This window comes from Stenella coeruleoalba (genome assembly GCF_951394435.1).
Source record: "Stenella coeruleoalba genome assembly, chromosome: 4".
In the NCBI taxonomy this organism is placed as follows: domain Eukaryota; kingdom Metazoa; phylum Chordata; class Mammalia; order Artiodactyla; family Delphinidae; genus Stenella; species Stenella coeruleoalba.
In genome coordinates this window covers 33,146,083-33,171,343 of record NC_137149.1, presented here as the reverse complement: position 1 = coordinate 33,171,343, position 25,261 = coordinate 33,146,083, and the positions used below count along the sequence as shown (strand labels likewise).

At 36.6% G+C, this 25,261-nt stretch overlaps 2 protein-coding genes across 9 annotated transcripts in view; one reads left to right on the top strand and one right to left on the bottom strand.

Annotated features, from left to right (window-relative positions):
* TBCK (TBC1 domain containing kinase) overlaps window positions 1–25,261 on the bottom strand; it is a 244,075-nt gene that overhangs the window by 77,302 nt on the left and 141,512 nt on the right. The window lies entirely within an intron of this gene.
* On the top strand, window positions 5,266–6,308 carry LOC307185859 (THO complex subunit 7 homolog). The gene has a single exon (XM_079920416.1). The coding sequence runs from the start codon at window positions 5,356–5,358 to the stop codon at window positions 5,968–5,970; it is 615 nt and encodes a 204-aa protein (XP_079776542.1). The 5' UTR covers window positions 5,266–5,355; the 3' UTR covers window positions 5,971–6,308.

The window sequence follows — 25,261 nt, the reverse complement described above, 5'->3', positions numbered from 1 at the left end:
AACTCTACAATACAACCTTAATGTGTACTATAGAATTCAATTAACAATAATGTAAGATACTAAGGCAAGATGTTAAAAATAGGAGAAATAATGAGCAGGGAAGAAGAGAAATACAGGAACTCTGTACTACCTGCTCAACTTTTCTGTAAACTGCTCTAAAAAAAGTATAGTCTATTAATTAAAAAAAAAAAAAAACAGGGACACAGGAGTGACATCAGTAAAAATGGCACAGTAGATGTCTCCAAGGGCACTACTTTTTAAATAAGTTTTTTTTTTTAAAGAACTACTGAAAGAAGTTAAAATTCTGTAATCATGTCAACATCCTTGTATTATAGTTGATTTATCTCTTGACTAGGGTAACAAATTATGACTTTTCATTCAAATGCAAAATAAACTTCATTGACAAAAAAATACTACCACTTAAAAAAAAAACTCTGTGCATTATACTGGACATTTACCAGACATTATGGATTTGCAAGAATTAGAGTATTAATAATTTATCCTAATTCTGTAATCACATGACAAAAGGAGTCACTGAAGCCATTTCGGAATAACTTGGCTTACACAAGACATTTAACATATTGGGCAATTTGACAGAAACATTTCCTTCCCCACTCTAAAATTCTCATCTGTACTTAACAATAGTATGATTATTGCTCCATACCACACTTTGAGATAATAAGCCCATGGTTGTCTTTGTGAGGCAGGTAGGGAGGGAGTAAGTAGACAGGAGAACTGCTAAGGATAGAAAATAAATGATTTTGTATATCCAAACAACAACCATAAAACATGGCTTGCTTAAATGAAGGAAGATAAGTTGTAGAGATAATGTTTTACATTTAAAATGGGTTAAAATTTGTTAAAAGTCAAGTTTCTATATGCTGTTCACTGACAAACGACTAACACAGGCAGAAAGAAAAGAAATGGCTATGGAAACCTTCAAGATGGCAGAGGAGTAAGACATGAAGATCACCTTGCTCCCCACAAATACACCATAAATACATCTACATGTGGAACAACTCCTACAGAACATCTACTGAACACTGGCAGAAGACCTCAGACTTCCCAAAAGCCAAGAAAATCCCCACACACTGGGGTAGGGCAAAAAAAGAGAAAAAAACAGAGACGAAAGAATACGGACGGTACCTGCACCTCTGGGAGGGAGCTGTGAAGGAAGAAAGGTTTCCACACAATGGAAGCCCCTTCACAGGCAGAGATGGGGGGTGGCGGGGGGGCTTTGCAGCCACGGAGGAGAGTGCAGCAACAGGGCTGTGGAGGGCAAAGCGGAGAGATTCCCGCAAAGGGGATCGGTGCCGACCAGCACTCACCAGCCCGAGAGGCTTGTCTGCTCACCCACAGGGGCGGGTGGGGGCTGGGAGCTGAGGCTCAGGCTTCAGAGGTCAGACCCCAGGGAGAGGACTGGGGTTGGCTGCATGAACACAGTCTGAAGGGGGCTAGTGTGCCACAGCTAGCTGGGAGGGAGTCCTGGAAAAGGTCTGTAGCTGCTGAAGAGGCAAGAGACCATTGTTTCAGGGTGCGTGAGGAGGGGGGATTCAGAGCACCACCTAAATGAGCTCCAGAGACAGGCATGAGCCATGGCTATCAGCGCGGATACCAGAGACCAACATGAAATGCTAAGGCTGCTGCTGCAGCCACCAAGAAGCCCGTGTGCAAGCACAGGTCACTATCCACATCTCCCCTCCTGGGAGCCTGTGCAGCCCGCCAATGCCAGGGTCCCGTGATCCAGGGACAACTTCCCTGGGAGAACACACAGAGCACCTCAGGCTGTTGCAACATCATGTGGGTCTCTGCAGCTGCAGGCTTGCCCCGCATTCCGTACTCCTCCCTCCCCCCACGCCCGGCCTGAGTGAGCCAGAGCCCCCTAATCAGCTGCTCCTTTAACCCTGTCCTGTCTGGGTGGGAACAGACTCCCTCAGGTGACCTACACATAGAGGCGGGGCCAAATCCAAAGCTGAACCCCAGGAACCGTGTAAACAAAGAAAAGAAAGGGAAATCTCCCCAAGCAGCCTCAGGAGCAGCAGATTAAATCTCCACAGTCAACTTGATGTACCCTGCATCTCTGGAATACCTGAGTAGACAACGAATCATCCCAAAATTGAGGTGGTGGACTTTGCGAGCAACTGTAGACTTGGGGTTTGTTGTCTGCAACTAATTTGTTTTTGATTTTTATGTTTATCTTAGCATAGCTTTTAGAGCTTATCATCATTGGTGGATTTGTTTATTGGTTTGGTTGCTCTCTTCCTCCTTCTGTTTTTAAATATAGATATACCTATATTTTTCCTTTTTCTCTTTTTGTGAGTGTGTATGTGTATGCTTCCTTGTATGACTTTGTCTGTTTAGCTTTGCTTTGACCATTTATCCTAGGGTTCTGTCTGTCCATTTTTTTTTTTTAAGTATAGTTTTTAGCGCTCATTATCATTGGTGGATTTGTTTTTTGGTTTGGTTGCTCTCTTCTTTCTATTTTTTACTATAAATTTTTAATAATTTTAAAATATTTCTAATTTTAATTATTTTATTTTTTTTTCTCCTTTCTTTTTTTCTTCTTTTTCTTCTAAGCCATGTGGCTGACAGGGTCTTGGTGCTCCAGCCAGGTGTCAGGCCTGTGCCTCTGAGGTAGGAGAACCAAGTACGGGACAGTGCTCCACTAGAGACAACCTGGCTCCATGTAATATCAAATGGTGAAGGCTCTCTCAGAGATCTCCATCTCAACGCTAAGACCCAGCTCCACTCAAACCAGTAAGCTACACTGCTGGACACTCTATGCCAAACAACAGGAACACAACCCCACCCATTAGCAGAAAGGCTGCCTAACATCATAATAAGGTCAAAGACACCCCAAAACACACCACCAGACGTGGCCCTGCCCACCAGAAAGACAAGATCCAGCCACATCCACCAGAATACGGGCACTAATCCCCTCCACCAGAAAGCTTACATAACCTACTGAACCAACCTAAGCACTGGGGGCAGACACCAAAAACAACAGGAACTATGAACCTGCAGCCTGAGCAAAGGGGACCCCAAACACAGTAAGTTAAGCAAAATGAGAAGACAGAAAAACACATAGCAGATGAAGGAGCGAGGTAAAAACCCACCAGACCAAACAAATGAAGAAGAAGTAGGCAGTCCACCTGAAAAAGAATTCAGAGTAATGATAGTAAACATGATCCAAAATCTTGGAAACAGAAAGGAGAAAATATAAGAAACGTTTAACAAGGACCTAGAAGAAATAAAGAGCAAAGAAACAATGATGAACAACACAATAAATGAAATTAAAAATTCTCTAGAAGGAATCAATAGCAGAATACCTGAGGCAGCAGAATGGAAGAGTGACCTGGAAGATAAAATAGTGGAAATAACTACTGCAGAGCAGAATAATGAAAAAAGAATGAAAAGAATTGAGGACAGTCTCAGAGACCTCTGGGATAACATTAAACGCACCAACATTTGAATTATAGGGGTCCCAGAAGAAGAAGAGAAAAAGAAAGGGACTGAGAAAATATTTGAAGGGATTATAGTTGAAAACTTCCCTAATATGGGAAAGGAAATAGTCAAGTGCAGGAAGCACAGAGAGTCCCACACAGGAAAAATCCAAGGAGAAACACACCAAGATACGTATTAATCAAAGTATGAAAAATTAAATACAAAGAAAAAATATTAAAAGCACCAAGGGAAAAACAACAAATAACACAAAAGGAAATCTCCGTAAGGTTAACAGCTGATCTTTCAGCAGAAACTCTGCAAGCCAGAGGGAGTGGCAAGACATATTTAAAGTGATGAAGGAAAAAAACCTACAACCAAGATTACTCTACCCAGCAAGGATCTCATTCAGATTTGACGGAGAAATTAAAACCTTTACAGACAAGCAAAAGGTAACAGAATTCAGCACTACCAAACCAGCTTTACAACAAATGCAAAAAGAACTTCTTTAGGCAGGAAACAAAAGAGAAGGAAAAGACCTACAATAAAAAACCCAAAATAATTACGAAAATGGTAATAGGAACATACATATCGATAATTATCTTAAATGTAAAGGGATTAAATGCTCCCACCAAAAGACATAGACTGGCTGAATGGATACGAAAACAAGACCAGTACATATGCTGTCTACAACACACCCACTTCAGACCTAGGGAAACATACAGACTGAAAGTGAGGGGATGGAAAAAGATATTCCGTGCAAATGGAAATCAAAAGAAAGCTGGAGTAGCAAAACTCATATCAGAAAAAACAGACTTTAAAATAAAGACTATTACAAGAGATAAAGAAGGACACTACATAATGATCAAGGGATCAATCCAAGAAGAATATATAACAATTGTAAATATTTATGCACCCAACATAGGAGCACCTCAATACATAAGGCAGATGCTAACAGCCATAAAAGGGGAATCGACAGTAACACAATCAGAGTAGGGGACTTTAACACCCTACTTTCACAAATGGACAGACCATCCAAAATGAAAATAAATAAGGAAACAAATGACACATTAAACAAGATGGACTTAATTGATATTTATAGGACATTCCATCCAAAAACAGCAGATTACAATTTCTTCTCAAGTGCGCATGGAATATTCTCCAGGACAGATCACATCTTGGGTCACAAATCAAGCCTTGGTAAATTTAAGAAAACTGAAATCATATCAAGTACCTTTTCCAACCACAGTGCTATGAGACTAGATATCAATTACAGGAAAAAATCTGTAACAAATACAAACACATGGAGGATAAATAATACACTACTTAATAAACAAGAGATCACTGAAGAAATAAAAGAGGAAATAAAAAAATACATAGAAACAAATGACAATGAAAACTCTACAACTGAAAACCTATGGGATGCAGCAAAAGCAGTTCTAACAGAGAAGTTTATAGCAATACACTCCTACCTCAAGAAACAAGAAACATCTCAAATAAAAAACCTAACCTTATACCTTACACTCTAAAGCAATCAGAGAAAGAAGAACAAAAAAACCCCAAAGTTAGCAGAAGGAAAGAAATCATAAAGATCAGATCAGTAATAAATGAAAAAGAAATGAAGGAAACAATAGCAAAGATCAATAAAACTAAAGGCTGGTTCTTTGAGAAGATAAACAAAATTGATAAAGCACTAGCCAGACTCATCAAGAAAAAAAGGGAGAATACTCAACTCAAAAGAATAAGAAATGGGCGGCGGCGCGGCGCGGCTCAGGCGGCGGAGCGGACGGCCGCGGGCGCCGCCGCCTCCTCCTCCATGGCTGTTTACCCGGCTGCATTGTGGGAGTTTGACCTCCGCCGCCGCCAACCGCCGCCTCAGCTTGCGCCGCCGCCGCCGCCGCCGCCGCGCACGCCATGGGAGCCGTGACTGACGACGAAGTCATACGGAAGCGTCTCCTAATTGATGGAGATGGTGCTGGAGATGATCGGAGAATTAATCTGCTAGTGAAAAGTTTCATTAAATGGTGCAACTCTGGATCCCAGGAAGAGGGATACAGCCAGTACCAACGTATGCTGAGCACACTGTCCCAATGTGAATTTTCAATGGGCAAAACTTTGCTGGTATATGATATGAATCTCAGAGAAATGGAAAATTATGAAAAAATTTACAAAGAAATAGAATGTAGCATTGCTGGAGCACATGAAAAAATTGCTGAGTGCAAAAAGCAAATTCTTCAAGCAAAACGAATACGAAAAAATCGCCAAGAATATGATGCATTGGCAAAAGTGATCCAGCGTCATCCAGACAGGCATGAGACATTAAAGGAACTAGAGGCTCTGGGAAAAGAATTAGAGCATCTTTCACATATTAAAGAAAGTGTTGAAGATAAGCTAGAATTGAGAAGGAAACAGTTTCACGTTCTTCTTAGTACCATCCACAAACTTCAGCAAACACTGGAAAATGATGAAAAGCTCTCAGAGGTAGAAGAAGCTCAAGAAACAAGCATGGAAACTGATCCTAAACCATAGACCAGCTAATCACTCACCATTCCCAAGAATATTGAAGTAGCAACATGATCTTAGTGTGTTCAAAATTGGTTGTGCTCTTGAGACATATAAAGTTTTGGTAGTGAACTACGTTGCTGTTAAATTTCAATTCACAGTTCATTCACATTTCTTCACACAAAGGGAGATGACTTCATTATATATTTGTTTTAATTGAAATGCCTTTTTTTTTTTTTTTTTTTTTTGCGGTACGTGGGCCTCTCACTGTTGCGGCCTCTCCCGTTGCGGAGCACAGGCTCCAGATGCGCAGGCCCAGCGGCCATGGCTCACGGGCCCAGCCGCTCCGCGGCATGTGGGATCTTCCTGGACTGGGGCACGAACCCGTGTCCCCTGCATCATCAAGCGGACTCTCAACCACTGCGCCACCAGGGAAGCCCTGAAATGCCTTTCTTATACTTAAAAGATAGGAAGCAACATGCAAAAATGTTTAATGAAATATTTTCAAGCCAGATATGTTAGTGCTCATTGGTATTCTAAGTAATTTTTAACTGGTAACATTGATTTGCTCACAAAATAAGTGGAAGATAGTGAGAAGGTGGCATTTCTAGGATGTACCTGAGAAAATTAGTTGATTTCTGGAAATCGTTACCACTTTTAAAATGAGGTCCATGAATAGGCTCTCAGGAGGGCTGTGAACTTGTGAAATTATGTACAAAATGTTTGTGGTGTATGCTTATTGTGGGAGAGGTTCCATGATATTAAGAATCACTGATATCAGAGGTAATTACAAGATGCAAAGTAAATCAATATGCAAAACTTTCTAGATCTCTGTCCTTAATACTTGAGCAATGTGGTTGTTAAATGTTTTGTTGAAATGTTTTCTCTCTATCGTTTTGTTCTGTAGGAGTCATTTTCAAGAGTCGTGCAAAAAGGATTTCATGATCTTTTTAAAAAATTAAGCCAGGTCTGAATCACTTACAATTGTCTTAAGTATTGAATTACATGGCTAATACTTGTTAGGGTCTATACTTATCCATTTATTTCAGTGCAGAAACATGGCATTTTGCATGAATCATACCTTAATAATGCTACATTTTTGTAATTTTGATACAAACTCGTATCTTTAAAAACGAAAGTTTAAAGTTAGCTCAATAGTAGACACAGTGAAAGTGTCAAAATACTTTTAAGTGCTTCCTCTAATTTCATTTGGCAAATTTCATGGGAGAAATTTCTTTGCAGAATTGCTATGCCCTGATAAATATTTCTATTTTCCATTATTAGTAAGAATTATGAAGCAAAAATTTGCTTATATTGACTCAGAATTAAAAATGAATTTTTCCCAAAAAAAAAAAAAAAGAATAAGAAATGAAAAAGGAGAAGTAACAACTAATACTGCAGAAATGCAAAGGATCATGAGAGATTACTAAAAGCAAGTATACGCCAATAAAATGGACAACCTCGAAGAAATGAACACATTCTTAGAAAAGCACAACCTTCTGAACCTGAACCAAGAAGAAATAGAAAAAATAAACAGAGCAATCACAAGCACTGAAATTGAAACTGTGATTAAAAATCTTCCAACAAACAAAAGCCCAGGACCAGATGGCTTCACAGGCAAATTCTATCGAACATTTAGAGAGGAGCTAACACCTATCCTTCTCAAAGTCTTCCAAAATATAGCTGAGGGAGGAACACTCCCAAACCCATTCTACAAGGCAAACATCATCCAGATACCAAAACCAGACAAAGAAGTGACAAAGAAAGAAAACTACAGGCCAATATCACTGATGAACATAGATGCAAAAATTCTCAACAAAATACTAGCAAACAGAATCCAACAGCACATTAAAAGGATCATACACCATAATCAAGGGACGTTTATCCCAGGAATGCAAATATTCTTCAGTATATGCAAATCAATCAATGTGATAAACCATATTAACAATCTGAAGGTGAAAAACCATATGATCATCTCAATAGATGCAGAAAAAGCTTTCTCAAAATTCAGCACCCGTTTATGATAAAAAAAAAACCTCCAGAAACTGTAGGCATAGAGGGAACTTACCTCAACATAATAAAGGCCATAAATGACAAACCCACAGCCAATATCGTTCTCTATGGTGAAAAACTGAAACCATTTCCTCTAAGATCAGGAAAAAGACAAGGTTGTCCACGCTCACCACTATTTTTCAACATAGTTTTGGAAATTTTAGCCACAGCAATCAGAGAAGAAAAAGAAAAAAAAGGAATCCAAATTGGAAAAGAAGAAGTAATGCAGCCATTGTTTCAGATGACATGATACTATACATAGAGAATACTAAAGATGCTACCAGAAAACTACTAGAGCTAAGCAATGAATTTGGTAAAGTGGCAAGATACAAAATTAATCCACAGAAATCTCTTGCATTTCTATACACTAATGATGAAAAATCTGAAAGAGAATTTAAGGAAACACTCCCATTTACCACTGCAACAAAAAAGAATAAAATACCTAGTAACAAACCTACCTAAGGAGGCAAAAGACCTGTATGCAGAAAACTATAAGACACTGATGAATGAAATTAAAGATGATACAAACAGATGGAGAGATATACCATGTTCTTGCATTGGAAGAATCAACATTGTGCAAATGACTCTACTACCCAAAGCAATCTACAGATTCAATGCAATCCCTATCAAACTACCAATGGTATTTTTCACAGAATTAGAAAAAAAAATTGCACAATTTGTATGGAAATACAAAAGACCCCGAATAGCCAAAGCAATCTTGAGAAAGAAAAACGGAGCTGGAGGAATCAGGCTTCTGGACTTCAGAGTATACTACAAAGCTCCAGTAATCAAGACAGTATGGTACTGGCAAAAAACCAGAAATATAAATCAATGGAACAGGATAGAAAGCCCACAGATAAACCCATGCACATATGGTCACCTTGTCTTTGACAAAGGAGGCAAGGGTATACAATGGAGAAAAGACAGCCTCTTCAATAAGCGGTGCTGGGAAAACTGGACAGCTACATGTAAAAGAATGAAATTAGAACACTCCGTAACAACATACACAAAATAAACTCAAAATGGATTAGAGACCTAAATGTAAGGTCAGATACTATAAAACTCTTAGAGGAAAACATAGGCAGAACACTCTGACATAAATCACAGTAAGATCCTTTTTGATCCACCTCCTAGAGAAATGGAAATTAAAACAAAAATAAACAAATGGGACCTAATGACACTTAAAAGTTTTTGCAGAGCAAAAGAAACCATGAACAAGATGAAAAGACAACCCTCAGAATGGGAGAAAATATTTGCAAATGGAGCAACTTACAAAGGATTAATCTCAAAAATTTACAAGCAGCTCAATATCAGAAAAACAAACAACCCAATTGAAAAATGGGCCAAAGACCTAAATAGACATTTCTCCAAAGAATATATACAGATTGGCAACAAACACATGAAAGAATGCTCAACATCACTAATCATTAGAGAAATGCAAATCAAAACTATAATGAGATATCACCTCATACCATTCAGAATGGCTATTATCAAAAAGTCTACAAACAATAAATGCTGGAGAGGATGTGGAGAAAAGGGAACCCTCTTGCACTGTTGGTGGGAATATAAATTGATACAGCCACTATGGATTACAGTATGGAGGTTCCTTAAAAAACTAAACATAGAACTACCATATGACCCAGCCATCCCACTAATGGGCATATAACCTGAGAAAACCATAATTCAAAAAGAGTCATGCACCACAATGTTCATTGCAGCTCTATTTACAATAGCCAGGACATGTAGGCAACCTAAGTGTCTACTGACAGATGAATGGATAAAGAAGATGTAGCACATATATCCAATGGATTATTACTCAGCCATAAAAAGAAATGAAATTGAGTTATTTGTAGTGAGGTGGATGGACCTAGAGTCTGTCATACAGAGTGCAGTCAGAAAAACAAATACCGTAGGCTAACACATATATATGGAATCTAAAAAAATAAATAAATAAAAATAAAATGGTTCTGAAGAACCTAGGGGCAGGACAGGAATAAAGACACAGATGTAGAGAATGGACGTGAGGACACAGGGAGGTGGAAGGGTAAGGTGGGATGAAGTGAGAGTGTGGCATGGATTTTTATATACAACCAACTGTAAAATAGATAGCTGGTGGGAAGGAGTCGCATAGCACAGGGAGATAAGCTCAGTGCTTTGTGACCACCTAGAGGGGTGGAATAGGGAGGGCTGGAGGGAGCTGCAAGAGGGAGGAGATATGGGGATATAGGTATATGTATAGCTGATTCACACTGTTATACAGCAGAAAGTAACACACTATTGTAAAGCAATTATACTCCAATAAAGATGTTAAAGAAAAAAACAATGAAATCGCTAGGGAGTTCCCTGGCAGTCCAGTGGTTAGGACTCCACATTTCCACTGCAGGGGACAAGGTTAAATCCCTGGTCAGGGAACTAAGATAAAGCAAGCCACACGGCAAAAAAAAAGTGCTAGTATTCTACATGAAGGTTTTCTCTAACAGTAAGTATTTTTATTATTGCAAATAAAATGAGCTTCCTAAGATGTCAGAATTGACTTTCTGAAGTTACTAGATTGGACCATTTGAAGCTGCTGATACGGAACAATTTTGACCTACAAAAACCTACTTTTGTAAGCAAATAACATGTTCTCCTGTATAGTAAAAAGTACTGGATTTGGACTCCAAATGCCAGTTGCTAACTTAAATAATAATGAGTAATCTATAACCTCACTGTGTTTCAATTAGTTCAAGAGAATAATGGAGATAAAAACTACTTAATACTGTTGTAATAATTACACAAGGTAAAAAAATTTAAACAGCTTTATAAACTTTAAAAGTGATTCAATGTTCTTGTAACTAGCGATGATCTACATTGCCCAAATTTTCTATTCACAATTTATCTTTTGAAATAAACCTTACTATATGAGAATTAATGATGTACAAACTTAAGTTCAGGTATAAATATTTCTCCATGCCAATGTGTCCATAAAGGCTACCCTACTGTTTATTTAATTGAACTGAACTAAAATTGAATTCTTAGTGTATTCAAGGTATGGTATTAAGTCCTGAGGGATCATAAAGATGAGTAATTGCTGAGAGATTTTGGAGTTTGGTCCAGTCAGAGTGAGAGTTCCTATTGAGCACCTTGGGTATTTAGTTAAGGACCTAGACATGCCATATTCTTAGACTAAATAAAACATTAAAAGAGACGTACTTTACAAATACAACCAAATTAATATGAACAAAAGAGCCCACCAGTTATTTAACTGTCTAGCAGAACAAATCTCAGCACTCTTTAAAGGAAGATGATAAAATCCAGACTCCTTAAAATGTACCTTTATCAATATCCACTATATAATAAATAACTAGATATGCAAAGCAGAAAAATGTCACCTATTATCAAGAGAAACAGAGTCCATAGAAACAGACCTACAAGATGATCCAGAATTGGAATTAGCAGACAAGGACTTTAAATAATTACTATAAATATGTTCAAGTTCTTAAAGGAGAATACAGTCAAAGGGAATGGACAGGGAAATGCAAACAACACAAAAGAGCCAAACTGAAATACTAGAACAGAAAAGTACGTTATCTGAAATCTACTGATATGTCTTAAAATCAAGATAAATACAGAGAGCCCTGTACTGTAGCACAACACAGTCAACCTGCTAAAAACCAAAACTAGAGAGGAAACACAAGTCTAAAGGAAGGAATGAAGAGCAATGATAATGGGAAATATGGTGGTAAATATTGATATAAAAATCTATCTTTTTGCTTCTCTTAAGATGTTTAAAAGGCAATTAGCTATTTAAAGCTCAAATAACAATATTACACTGTAGAGTTTATTACAAATGGAGATGTAAAATATATAGCAAAAACAGTAAAATATATGGCAAGTAAATGGAATAACACCGTTGCAAAGTTCTTATGTTTTCCGTAAAGTTGTACAATATGAACTCTATGTAAAGTGTGATAAGTTAAGACATAGATCATAGACGGTAGAGCAATAACTAAAAGATAATTCAAAAGGCAAAACTAAAAGTCAATAAAGGTATTAAGATGAAATGTTCAAACTATTTAATCAACCCAAAGAAGTCAGAAAAGGAAGAAGAGAAACACAGAGCAGATGCAACAACTAGAAGTAAACCCAACCATATGAATAAACATATCAAAAGCAAATGGACTGAATATTCTATTTAAAAGGAAATAAATATCAGACCGAGTAAACAGAGCAAGAAACATTATATGCCTAAATTATGTCTAACATACGTCTAGACAATTATAAGTCTGAACATGATAATTTTTAAATATACAATATTTAAATTTAAAGCCACAGTACATGTGTGTGTGTGTATATATATACATATATATATATAAAGTTTTAAAATTATAGGTTGAAAATATAGAAAAGATACCATATAAGGACTAAGCATAAGAAAGCTCATGTGATTATACTAATATCAGAAAAAGCAGAGTCCAAGATGAGGAGTATTACTGAGATAAAGAAGCACATTGCATAATGATAATAGACTCAATTCAAGATGACATAACAATGCTAAGTTTATAGGCATTCCTTAAGAGAGCTTCAAAGTATAAAAGCAAAAGCTGATAGCATTAAGGTTGAAATAGACAAACCCACAGTCATAGTTGAGGAGTTTAATATCTCCCTCCTATAATTTACAGGACAAAGAGGGGAAAAACCCAGTAAGAAGACTGAAACATTACTGTTGACCTATTTGACATTTATATAGCACTACACTTAAAAACTACATTATTTTAATGTGCATGTGGAACGTTTAATAAGATAAATAATCAGCTTACATAAAGTAAGCTTCAACAAGTTTTTAAAATGAAAATTTTGACCAAAAAAGTCACAAGGGAAATTAGTAAATATTTTTGAAACAATAATACTGAAAATACAGCATAACAAAATTTGTCAAATGTAGCTAAAGAAGTGCTCAGAGGCACTTATATTAGAAAAGATGAAAGTTATAATTCAATGATCTAAGTTTGGTCCTTAAGCAGCAAGAAAAAGAGAGTACACTAAATCCAAAGAGTAGATGAAAGGAAATAAAAGAAAAAAAAGAAGAGAAAGAAAAACAGAATTATTAGTGAAACTGATAAACCCTAGCAAGAATGATCAAGACTAGAAAAAAGCAAATTAGCAATATCAGGAAACAAAGGAGATATCACTACAGATGCATCAAACATTAAAAGGATACCAAGCAATATTATGAACAACTCTATGCAAATAAATCTGAACGTAGATAAAGTATACAAACTCCTTGGAAAATTCAATTTACCAGAACCACAATTTGACACAAGAAGAAATAGGTAATCTGTGTAGTCACATATCTTTACAGAAATTAATTCTTAATTAAAACATTCCCACAAAGAAAACTCCAGGTCGATATGGTTTCATTGGTAAAGTTTATCAAATATTTAAAGAAGAATTTCCAACAATCTTACACAGATTTATTATGAAGAGAGAAGAAAAGTGAATACTCCCAACTTGTTTTAAGAGTATAACCTTAAATAATCCTCATACAACCCAGTATAATCCTGATACCAAAATCTGAGAAAGATATTATAAGGAAATTAAAAACCAGTATCTCATGCACACAGACATAAAATCCTTAATAAAATATTAGTTAAGTGTGGTAGGCTGAAAAATGCCCCTCCCCCCAAGACATAAATATCTTAAGCCTCAAAACCTATGGATGTTACCTCATATGGCAAAAGAACCTTGAAAATGTGATTAAGTTAAGGATCGTGAGATGGGGAGATCATGCTGAATTATCCAGCTGGACCTGATGTAATTATAAGTAATTGTATAAGAAGGAGCAGCAGTTCAGAGAGAGCAGAAAGAGATGTGACAATACTATGTAGCTGGCTTTAAAGATGGAGGAGGGGCACAGACAAAAGAATGCAGGTGGTCCCTAGAAGTTGGCAAAAACGGAAATGGATTTTCCCTTCAGAGCCTCTAGAAGCAACCAGCCCTGGTGACACCTTGACTTTAGCCCAGTAAGGATGACTTTGGACTTCTGATCTCCAGAAGTATAAGATAATAAATATGTCTTGTTTTAAGCCACTTTGTGGTGATTTGTTACAGCAGCAATAGAAAACTAATACACAAAGGTATATCCGGATTAACCCAGCAAGGTAAACTGTTTTTCTATTCACAATACTTCTGACATCAAATGTGTAGGGTGTTTCCTCACACCAAACAACCAATTCTCCAACTCTCTGGATACCAAATGAGCATGCTACAATTCAATTCAGTTCTGACACCAACTACTTGGAATTAGCACAGACCCTGCAGGTTAAGGGCTCAGTCTCACAAGACTGCCTCCATTTCAGATGCCAGTAACAACTCCAAGGATGTCATCTGTACTTCTGATCAATTGTTTATAAATTGAGAGTTGACAATCCCCTTCTCAGGTTTGATAATTTGCTATGACAACGCACAGAACTCAGGGAAACACTTTACTTACTTTTATGAGTTTATTATAAAGGATACAAATAAACACCTAGATGAAGAGGTACAGAGGGCAATGTTCAGAAAGATCCTGAGGGCAGGAGCTTCTATCCTCAGGGATGAGGCGAACCTCTCAGCATGTGGATGTGTTCACCAAACCAGAAGCTCTCTAAACCTTTTAGCTTAGTTTTATTTTTATAGAGGCTTCATCACATACCCATGAGTAATTATTAACTCAATCTCCAGCCTCTCTCCCCTCCCAGGAGGATAGGAGGTGGAACTAAAAGTTCCAAACTTTGATTTATTACCCATCCTCATACTGAAGCTCTCAGGGAGCCCATCAAGAGTCATCTCATTAAAACAAAAGGTGCTCCTATCACCCAGGAAATTCTAAGGGATTTAGGAGATTTGTGTCAGAAACAAGGGCAGAAAAGAGATATATAAAACCAGATACAGAAGCCTCTTAGATAGCCTCATCTACCAGAGGGCAGACAGCAGAAGCAAGAAGAACTATAATTCTGCAGCCTGTGGAATGAAAACCATATTCACAGAAAGGCAGACAAAATGAAAACGCAGAGGACTATGCACAAGATGAAGGAACAAGATAAAAAGCAAGAAAAACAACTAAATGAAGTGGAGATAGGCAACCATCCAGAAAAAGAATTCAAAATAATGATAGTGAAAATGCTCCAGGACCTCGGAAAAAGAATGGAGGCAAAGATCAAAAAGATGCAAGAAATGTTTACCAAAGACCTAGAAGAATTAAAGAACAAACATCTAGAAGAATTAAAGAACAAAAAAACAGAGATGAACAATAACTGAAATGAAAAATACACTAGAAGGAATCAACAGCAGAATAATTGAGGCAGAAGAACAGATAAGTGATTTGGAAGACAGAATAGTGGAATTCATTCTCACAGACAGAATAAAGGAAAAAGAATGAAAAGGAATGAAGAGAGCCTAAGAGACCTCTGGGACATTAAATGCACCAACATTCACAATATAGGGGTCCCAGAAGGAGAAGAGAGAGAGGAGAACCTGAGAAAATATTTGAAGACATTATAGTCGAAAACTTCCCTAACATGGGAAACAAAATAGCCACCCAAGTCGAGAAAGCGCAGCATGTCCCAAGCAGGATAAACCCTAGGAGAAACACGCTGAGACACACTGACAAAAATTAAAGACAAAGAAAAATTATTAAAAGCAACAAGGGAAAAACGACAAATAACATACAAGGGAACTCCCATAAGGTTAACAGCTGATTTCTCAGCAGAAGCTCTACAAGCCACAGGGAGTGGTATGATAGATTTAAAGTGATGAAAGGGAAGAACCTACAACCAAGATTTCATTACCCGGCAAGGATCTCATTCAGATTCGATGGAGAAATCAAAAGCTTTACAGACAAGCAAAAGGTGAGAAAATGCAGCACCACCAAACCAGCTCTACAACAAATGCTAAAGGAACTTCTCTAAATGGGAAACACAAGAGAAGAAAAGGACCTACAAAAACAAACCCATACAATTAAGAAAGTGGTAATAGGAACATACATAGCGATAATTACCTTAAACATGAATGGATTAAACGCTCCAACCAAAAGACACAGGCTCACTGAATGGATACAAACACAAGACCCATATATATGCTGTCTACAAGAGACACTTCAGACCTAGGGACACATACAGATGAAAGTGAAGGGATGGAAAAAGATACTCCATGCAAAAGGAAATCAAAAGAAAGGGGGAGTAGCAATACTCATAACAGATAAAATAGACTTTAAAATGAAGACTGTCACAAGAGATAAGGAAGGACACTACATAATGATCAAGGGATCAATCCAAGAAGAAGATATATCAATTATAAATATATATGCACCCAACATAGGAGCACCACATTACATAAGGCAAATGCTAACAGCTATAAAGGAGGAAATCGACAGTAACACAGTAATAGTGGGGGACTTTAACACCTCACTTACACGAATGGACAGATCATCCAGACTGAAAAGTAATACGGAAACAGAAGCTTTAAATGACACAATAGACCAAACAGATTTAATTGATATTTATAGAACACTCCATCCAAAAACAGCAGATTACACTTTCTTCTCAAGTGCACATGGAACATTCCCCAGGATAGATCACATCTTGGGTCACAAATCAAGCCTCGGTAAATTTAAGAAAATTGAAATCACAACAAGCATCTTTTCTGACCACAATACTACTAGATTAGAAATCAATTTCAGGGAAAAACACGTGAAAACACAAACATGTGTAGGCTAAACAATACGTTACTAAATAATCAAGAGATCACTAAAGAAATCAAAGATGAAATCAAAAAATACCTAGAGACAAATGACAATGAAAACACAATGATCCAAAACCTATGGGATGCAGCAAAAGCAGTTCTAAGAGGGAAGTTTATAGCAATACAATCCTACCTCAAGAAAAAAGAAAAATATCAAATAAACTTACACCTAAAGGAACTAGAGAAAGAAGAACAAACAAAACCCAAAGTTAGTAGAAGGAAAGAGAACATAGAGATCAGAGCAGAAATAAATGAAATAGAAACAAAGAAAACAATAGCAAAGATCAATAAAACTAAAAGCTGGTTCTTTGAGAAGATAAACAAAATTGATAAACCTTTAACCAGACTCATCAAGAAAAAAAAAGGAGAGGACTCAAATCAATAAAATTATAAATGAGAAAGGAAAAGTTACAATGGACACTGCAGAAAGACAAAGCATCCTAAGAGACTACTACAAACAACCTATGCCAATAAAATGGACAACCTGGAAGAAATGGACAAATTTTTAGAAAGTTATAACCTTCCAAGACTGAACCAGGAAGAAATAGATAACATGAACAGACAGATCACAAGTAATGAAATTGAAAATGTGATTAAAAATTTTCCAAAGAACAAAAGTCCAGGACCAGATGGCTTGACAGGTGAATTCTATCAAATATTTACAGAAGAGCTAGCACCCATCCTTCTCAAACTCTTCAAAAAAATTGCAGAGGGAGGAACACCCCAAACTCATTCTATGAGGCCACCATCACCCTGATATCAAAACCAGAAAGAGATACAAAAAAGAAAATTACAGACCAATATCACTAATGAATATAGGTGCAAAAATCCTCAACATAATACTAACAAACAGAATCTAACAACATATTAAAAGGATCATACACCATGATCAAGTGGGATTTATCTCAGCGATGCACAGATTCTTCAATATACTCAAATCAACCAATGTGATACACCATACTAACAAATTGAAGAATAAAAACCAAATGATCATCTCAACAGATACAGAAAAAGTTTTGACAAAATTCAACACCCATTTATGATAAAAACTCTCCAGAAAGTGGGCAAAGAGGGAACCTACCTCAACATAATAAAGGCCATATATGACAAACCCACAGCAAACATCATTCTTAATGGTGTAAAACTGAAAGCATTTCCTCTAAGATCAGGAACAAGACAAGGATGTCCACTCTCACCACTATTATTCAACATAGTTTTGGAAGTCCTATCCATGGCAATCAGAGAAGATAAAGAAATAAAATACAAATTGGAAAAGAAGTAAAACTGTCACTTTTGCAGATGACATGATACTACAGATAGAGAATCCTAGAGATGCCACCAGAAAACTACTGGGGCTAATCAATGAATTTGGTAAAGTTTCAGGATACAAAATTAACACACAGAAATCTCTTGCATTCCTATACACTAACAACAAAAGATCAGAAAGAGAAATTAAGTGAACAATCCCATTCACCATTGCAACAAAAAGAATAAAATACCTAGGAATAAACCTACCTAAGGAGGTAAAAGACCTGTACTCAGAAAACTATAAGAAACAGATGAAAGAAATCAAAGATGACACAAACAGATGGAGAGATATACCATGTTCTTGGATTGGAAGAATCAACATTGTGAAAATTTCTATACTACCTAAAGCAATCTGCAGATTCAATGAAATCCTTATCAAATTACCAATGGCATTTTTTAGAGAAGTAGAACAAAAAAATTTTAACATTTGTGTGGAGACACAAAAGACCCTGAATAGCCATAGCAATCTTGTGGGAAAAAATGGAGCTGGAGGAATAAGACTCCTGGACTTCAGACTATACTACAAAGCTATCGTAATGAAGACAATATGGTACTGGCATAAAAACAGAAATATACATCAGTGGAACAGGATAGAAAGCCCAGAGGTAAACCCACACACCTATGGTCAACTAATCTATGACAAAGGAGGCAAGGATGTACAATGGAGAAAAGACAGTCTCTTCAATAAGTGGTGCTGGGAAAAATGGACAGCTACATGTACAAGAATGCAATTAGAATACTCCCTAACACCATACACAAAAGTAAACTCAAAATGGATTAAAGACTTAAATGTAAGACCGGACACTATTAAACTCTTTGAGGAAAACATAGGAAGAATACTCTTTGACATAAATCACAGCAAGATCTTTTCTGATCCACTTCCTAGAGAAATGGAAATAAAAACAAAAATAAACAAATGGGACGTAATGAAACTTAAAAGCTTTTGCACAGCGAAGGAAACTATAAGCAAGATGAAAAGACAACCCTCAGAATGGGAGAAAATATTTGCAAATGAATCAACAGACAAAGGATTGACCTCCAAAATATATAAACAGCTCATGCAGCTCAATATTAATAAAACAAACAACCGAATCAGAAAATGGGCAGAAGACCTAAATAAACATTTCTCCAAAGAAGACATACAGATGGCCAAGAGGCACATGAAAAGCTGCTCAACATCACTAATTATTAGAGAAATGCAAATCAAAACTACAATGAGGTATCACCTCACACCGGTTAGAATGGGCATCATTAGAAAATCTAAAAACAACAAATGCTGGAGAGGGTGTGGAGAAAAGGGAACCCTCTTGCACTGTTGGTGGGAATATAAATTGATACACCCACTATGGAGAATAGTACGGAGGTTCCTTGAAAAACTAAAAATAGAACTATCATATGACCTTGTAATCCCCCTTTTGGGCATATACTCTGAGAAAACCATAATTCAAAAAGACACATGCACACCAATTTTTACTGCAGTACTATTTCCAATAGCCAGGTCATGGGAGCAACCTAAATGCCCATCAAGAGACGAATGGATCAAGAAGATGTGGTACATATATACAATGGAATACTATTCAGCCATAAAAAGGAACGAAAGTGGATCATTTGTAGAGACACGGATGGACCTAGAGACTGTCATACAGACTGAAGCAAGTCAGAAAGAGAAAAGCAAATATCATATATTAACGCATATATGTGGAATGTAGAAAAATGGTAGGGATGAACCGGTTTGCAAGGCAGAAACAGAGACACAGATGTAGAGAACAAAGGTACAGACACCAAGGGGGGAAAGTGGGCAGGGGTGGTGGTGGGATGCACTGGGAGATTGGGATTGACATATATACACTAATATGTATAAAATAGATAACTAATAAGAACCTGCTGTATAAAAAAATAAATAAAATTCAAAAATAAAAAAAAAAACACCCCCAGATATATAGTTCTTATTATGTCACACTCAGGAATCCAAGATTGGTTTAACAGCTGAATATCAATTAATGTAATTTTCCAACTTAACATAATTAAGGAGAAACACCATATGATTATCATGATAGATGCTGAAGAAACTTGACATAATTCAATACCCATTCATTATAAACACTCTTAGCAAACAAGGAAAAGAAGTGAACTTCCTCTATATGATAAGGGTATTATGAAAAATCTACAGCTAACATCAAACTTATTAGTGAAATATCATTTTTTTTTTCTCCTAAGAGTGGGAGTAAGGTAAGAATGTCTGTTTCCACCAATGTTATTCAACATGTATTGAAGGTCTAGTCAGTGCAATAAAATAAGAAAAATAACAGAAAGGCATAAGAATTAGAAAGGAAGGAATAAACTGTCTTTATTCTCAATTGGTTGTTTATATTTAGGAAAAAAAACCTAAGGAATCTACAGAACTATAAGAACTAGTAAGTGCATTTAGCAGGTTGAATGATACAACGGTAGAAAAATCAACTGAATTTCTGTGTACTATTGACAAATAATTGGAAAATAAATTTTTTATTTGATGTAAAGTAGAATCAAAAACACAAAATATCTAAGAATAAATTTAACAAAGAATAAGCAAAATATTACACTGAAAACTACAAACATTGCTGAGGGAAATTAAAGAATACCTAAATAAATGGAGATATACCATGTTCATGGATTGGAAGATTCAATATTGATAAAACTGTAATTCTGCCTAAATCTGATCTATAGTTTGAAGCAATTCCAATCAAACTACCATTAAGTTTTGTTGTAGATTTTTTGACAAAAATTCAGAGCAGGGCACTTTAATATGAAAAGGAGAGCCTTATCAACAAAAGGGGCTGAAATAATCGAATAAATAAATGGCACAAAAAATGAAATTCAAACTCACACCATATAATGAAATCAATGGGATCATAGGCCAAAACATAAAAATTATAATAATAAAGCTTCCAGAAGAGAACATAAGAGAGTATCTTAATGAAATTGAAGTAGGCAAACATATCTTAGAGAGGATACATTATCTGAGGAGTCTGGCTCCTAGACAAAAATCTATACATGATTTTTCAGGCTCAACCATGGACAATTTCAAGCCTTTACCTAGCAGGCCTCATGAGGGAATGCTGCCCTCCCCACACCAGACTTGGTACACAGCCAATGCACTGTAGTCTCTAAAAGCTGTTGCTTTTACAGTCAGAACAATGGCTGGTAATGGGGGAGTGGTCATTGACTAGGAGGGTGGTGACATGAGAGAACTGTCTGGGGCAATGCAAATATTCTATATCTTGATTGGGAGTGTTGGTTACATGGATGTTTATAACTGTCAAAGATGTACTGAATTGTTAATTAAGCCCTGTATGTTCATCTGTAAATCTTATTTTAATTAAAGACATGTTTAAATATTGAGAGAAACATACAAAAAAAGAAAGCACAAGGTCTGTGCACCTTCTTTTCGTATAAAGTTGTGGTTGTGTGTGTGTGTGTGTGTGTGTCTGCGTATGTGAAATTTTCAGTTGGATCAGAATATAGAGGCTAGATTTGGAGTTATATATTAATTGTTCAACTACACAGAATCATTTATTATACTATTAAAAATTTTAGAACATTTGAATAATTTCTTTAACATCCAAGACAATAAGGGTGATCTGCAACCAGTTAATCTACCTGTCTCAACAATGACTCCTTTTTTTTTGACACAAAGAGTATTTATAAAAAGGTGAGAATCATTCTAGGTATTCACAGTCTATGACATGAAAACATGCCAACAATAATACAATAGAATGTTCACTGTTGAAAAGACAGAAAACTATAAGAGTGCTTATCTTACTAATAGAAAACAAGGTTAATGGAATAAACTATATACATTATGAAGCGTTCTCCAAAAGGTAAATTGTAAGGACAGTATCCCAAGACATCCTCAGGTTGATAGCACCTCTACCACCATTTAATGTACTGAGATGAAGTATATTACAGCCTTCTAAAGAAACACCCAATAATCTTGAATAACTCACTATCCACATTTTAAGATTATTTGCAATGAGTATCAAGTTCAGTTCAAGGAACATACGGATAGAATGTTATTACTAGATAAAGAGGATTCTCAAACAGAAGAAATCTGCAGTGGGAGACTAACTTACTAAGACTGCACAGGTGCTAAAGAGAGATAGCATCTGAAAGTTCTCTTGGGACTTTGTCATGTAAATTATTTTGGTAAAGATCTAAATTTCAATAGATACTACTTTACCATATTCTTGAACTTATCCCTGGTCAGCGGCTCTCTTTCCGCTACTTAGAATTATAGCATTTTAGAAGTGTTCAATCCATTTTTCACATTACGCCTAGAATTATTTTTTCTAAAATATAAATCTGATCATGTCATTTTTCTGTTTAACACTTTCTAATTGCATATAGAATAAAACCCAAATTCCTCAGCATGTCATGCAAGGTCCTCAAAATCAGGACTCTGCCTTTTCACCGATTACTATCACCACCAACAGTATTTCCCCAGCCCACCCACTCTAGCTATCTCTCATCCTACCCTCTAGTCACTCTATTAGCATCCTACTTAAATTATGATGGTCATGCAGTCACACACATCTGTGTCATCCTTATGCTATTTTCTAAGCCTCCAATGCCTTCTTCCCATCCTCCTACAGGGCTGGTACTATGTCTTATCTTTATGGCTCTACTGCACAGTACTGTGTCTGCCATATAATTGTGTTTATTAAACAAGTGTTGAATGAATAAGCTTACCTATCCTAAGGTCTCACAGAAAGTGGTCAAAATTTCCTGACAACCAATTTATCCACTTTAGGTGCTTCTCAGTTCAAAACTACTAAAGCAAAGATGATGAGTCTCACTGATAAATATTATTGAATGTTTCCCAAGTCTACCCTTGTCTTGCCTTTTGTTCTAAATGTGGTATTTTTCATAAACCCACATATACTGGGGTTTAGCCTTACTGACACTATTATTAATCTATATAATATTTTTGGATGATATATCCCTGTTATGTGCTCCTTTTCAAATTCTTAGTTCAATTCATGCTTTAAACATCATGAGGATCACAAAAAATCTCCCTGTGCTTCTGGCAGGGAGCAGGGCAAAGCAGCCATGGAAAATATGCCCAGATAATTTTGTCCTCCTTAGAAGGCCTGCCCTCAGAGGAAACTATTTCACCAGAGCCTAAGTGACCTGGGGGAAGGAAAATACCTAACTCCAGCTCCTCCAGCCTTCCTGACTCACCTAAGGGTCCCTTTCCCCCCTTCTCCCTGGCAAGAGGAAGCACTTGTGAAGGTCACAGCCTGGGGCACAGGCTCAGTAGAAGACTGAGACCTAATTATAGGAATACAGAACACTTCCCCTTCCCTACACATCAATAGGGCTCCTGTATAATAACAGGGGAACTGCATGTCTCAGACCTTATTTAAGGAGCCTTTAGGAAAACCCAAAGATAATAGGGGAGGCAAATAAAGGATATCAGAGGAAATTTTAGTCTCTGACTAATCTTAAATTATACTTGTCTTTTTGTCACTCAAAATCCTTATCAGTGCCTCAGTTTTTAATCTAGGTGCCCCATAAACATCTTAAGCACACAGCTAGAACGTTACTATCTTTCCCAGTACCAGGCCCACTCACTCATCCCTAACTTGCCCCCACTTCCCACCTCAGTTAAGATGTATGAATACATTCACACACCTAACATTTCACTGGATTCTAAATCCTATTGATTTTACAGGGCAATTCTGAGAGGGAAGTTGAATTTCCTCACTGAAAAATTGAAGAACTAATGCACAAGCTAGTCAGGTGACTTAATGGAACCAGGAGGTAATACTATATGTAATTAATATAATTCAAATTAGGTGTGTTTGTCATAGTTACAGGGTACCATTGGATCACCTTTAAATAATTAGGCATGAATGCTCTGGGCCAGCACAGGAATGATAAACCAGTAGGAAGATTATTAATTATACACATACATACGTATACACATTATATACACACACACCTAAATATTTGTTGAATGAATGACTAAATATATTTTATAAACACAATCTTGGTTATGCAGTCTGAGGGGAAAGGATGGTACAATGTTACTGGGCTACTACTTTAATTCACTCAGCCTTTCAAATCCATGATATGTGCATGCACTTACTGGCACATTTTACTAAGCATTTATCATCTGATACTTAATGCCTACAATGAAGTGACAAAAAGTTGGAAATGCAATCAGCATTACTGATATATGGATACTTAAACTGTTTTCTATTCTTAACATAATTGTCTTTATCATTTAGCAGTTGAGTAGGTAGATACTATGATGCAAAACAGCTGGTGTTGATAATGGCACACAGCTCACTTCAGAAAAAAGAACAATGCAGCAGCTTGCAAGATTTAGCACCAGATCAGCAGTAAAAATCTTTTTCTCTTTTTCTTTTACACTTAATAGTGAATCCAAAACAAAACTGGAAATCTGATTTTTTTTGGCAACAGAACCTTGTGTTCAAGTTCAATAAGCATTTTTCTTATGACTGATATATGCTTGTACTGAAGGATTGAAATGGTTTACATTTTTCAAGGTAATTCAATGTAGTTTCTTAAAATAAAACTCTAGTTATTTCCTCTACGTTACATAACACTGACTAACTAGCCTATAAACACATTGGCATACTATCTCTCTTCTTTTTCTCTAATCTAGTTTATTAGCTTGTTTTTTATTTTATTTGTTTTGACTCAGCACACTCACACTTGGAGGAGACATGTGGTAAGAAGTTATTTTCTATTCTGTTGAAGATCACCATTTAAGATAGGCAGCACGTGAGATTACAGCTGACCCCTGAACAACATGGGCTTTGAATTGCACAGGTCCACTTATACATGGATATTTTTCAACAGTAAATATCACAGTACTACACAATCCACGGTCGGGTGAATCTGTGAATGCAGAACCGCAGATACTGAAGCAACAGTGGGTATGGAGGAACCTCAAATACAGAGGAACTGGTATACAGAGGGCTGACTGTAAATTAGACCTAGATTTTCAACTGTGGTGAGGAAAGGTGCGCCTACCCCCACATCGTTCAAGGGTCAACTGTACTTTCACTTTTGTACAGAAATATAAGGCTAGGTAGAGGAGGGAGAAGAAATGGGACCCATAAGTATTATTATATTATTAAAATAAAAATCACATATGGAACAATGTATGTTAAATGTCATTTTAGGT

Bases quoted from the DNA above. Each gene is read 5' to 3' on its own strand.
- LOC307185859 (XM_079920416.1), top strand. From the start codon at position 5,356: ATGGGAGCCGTGACTGACGACGAAGTCATACGGAAGCGTCTCCTAATT.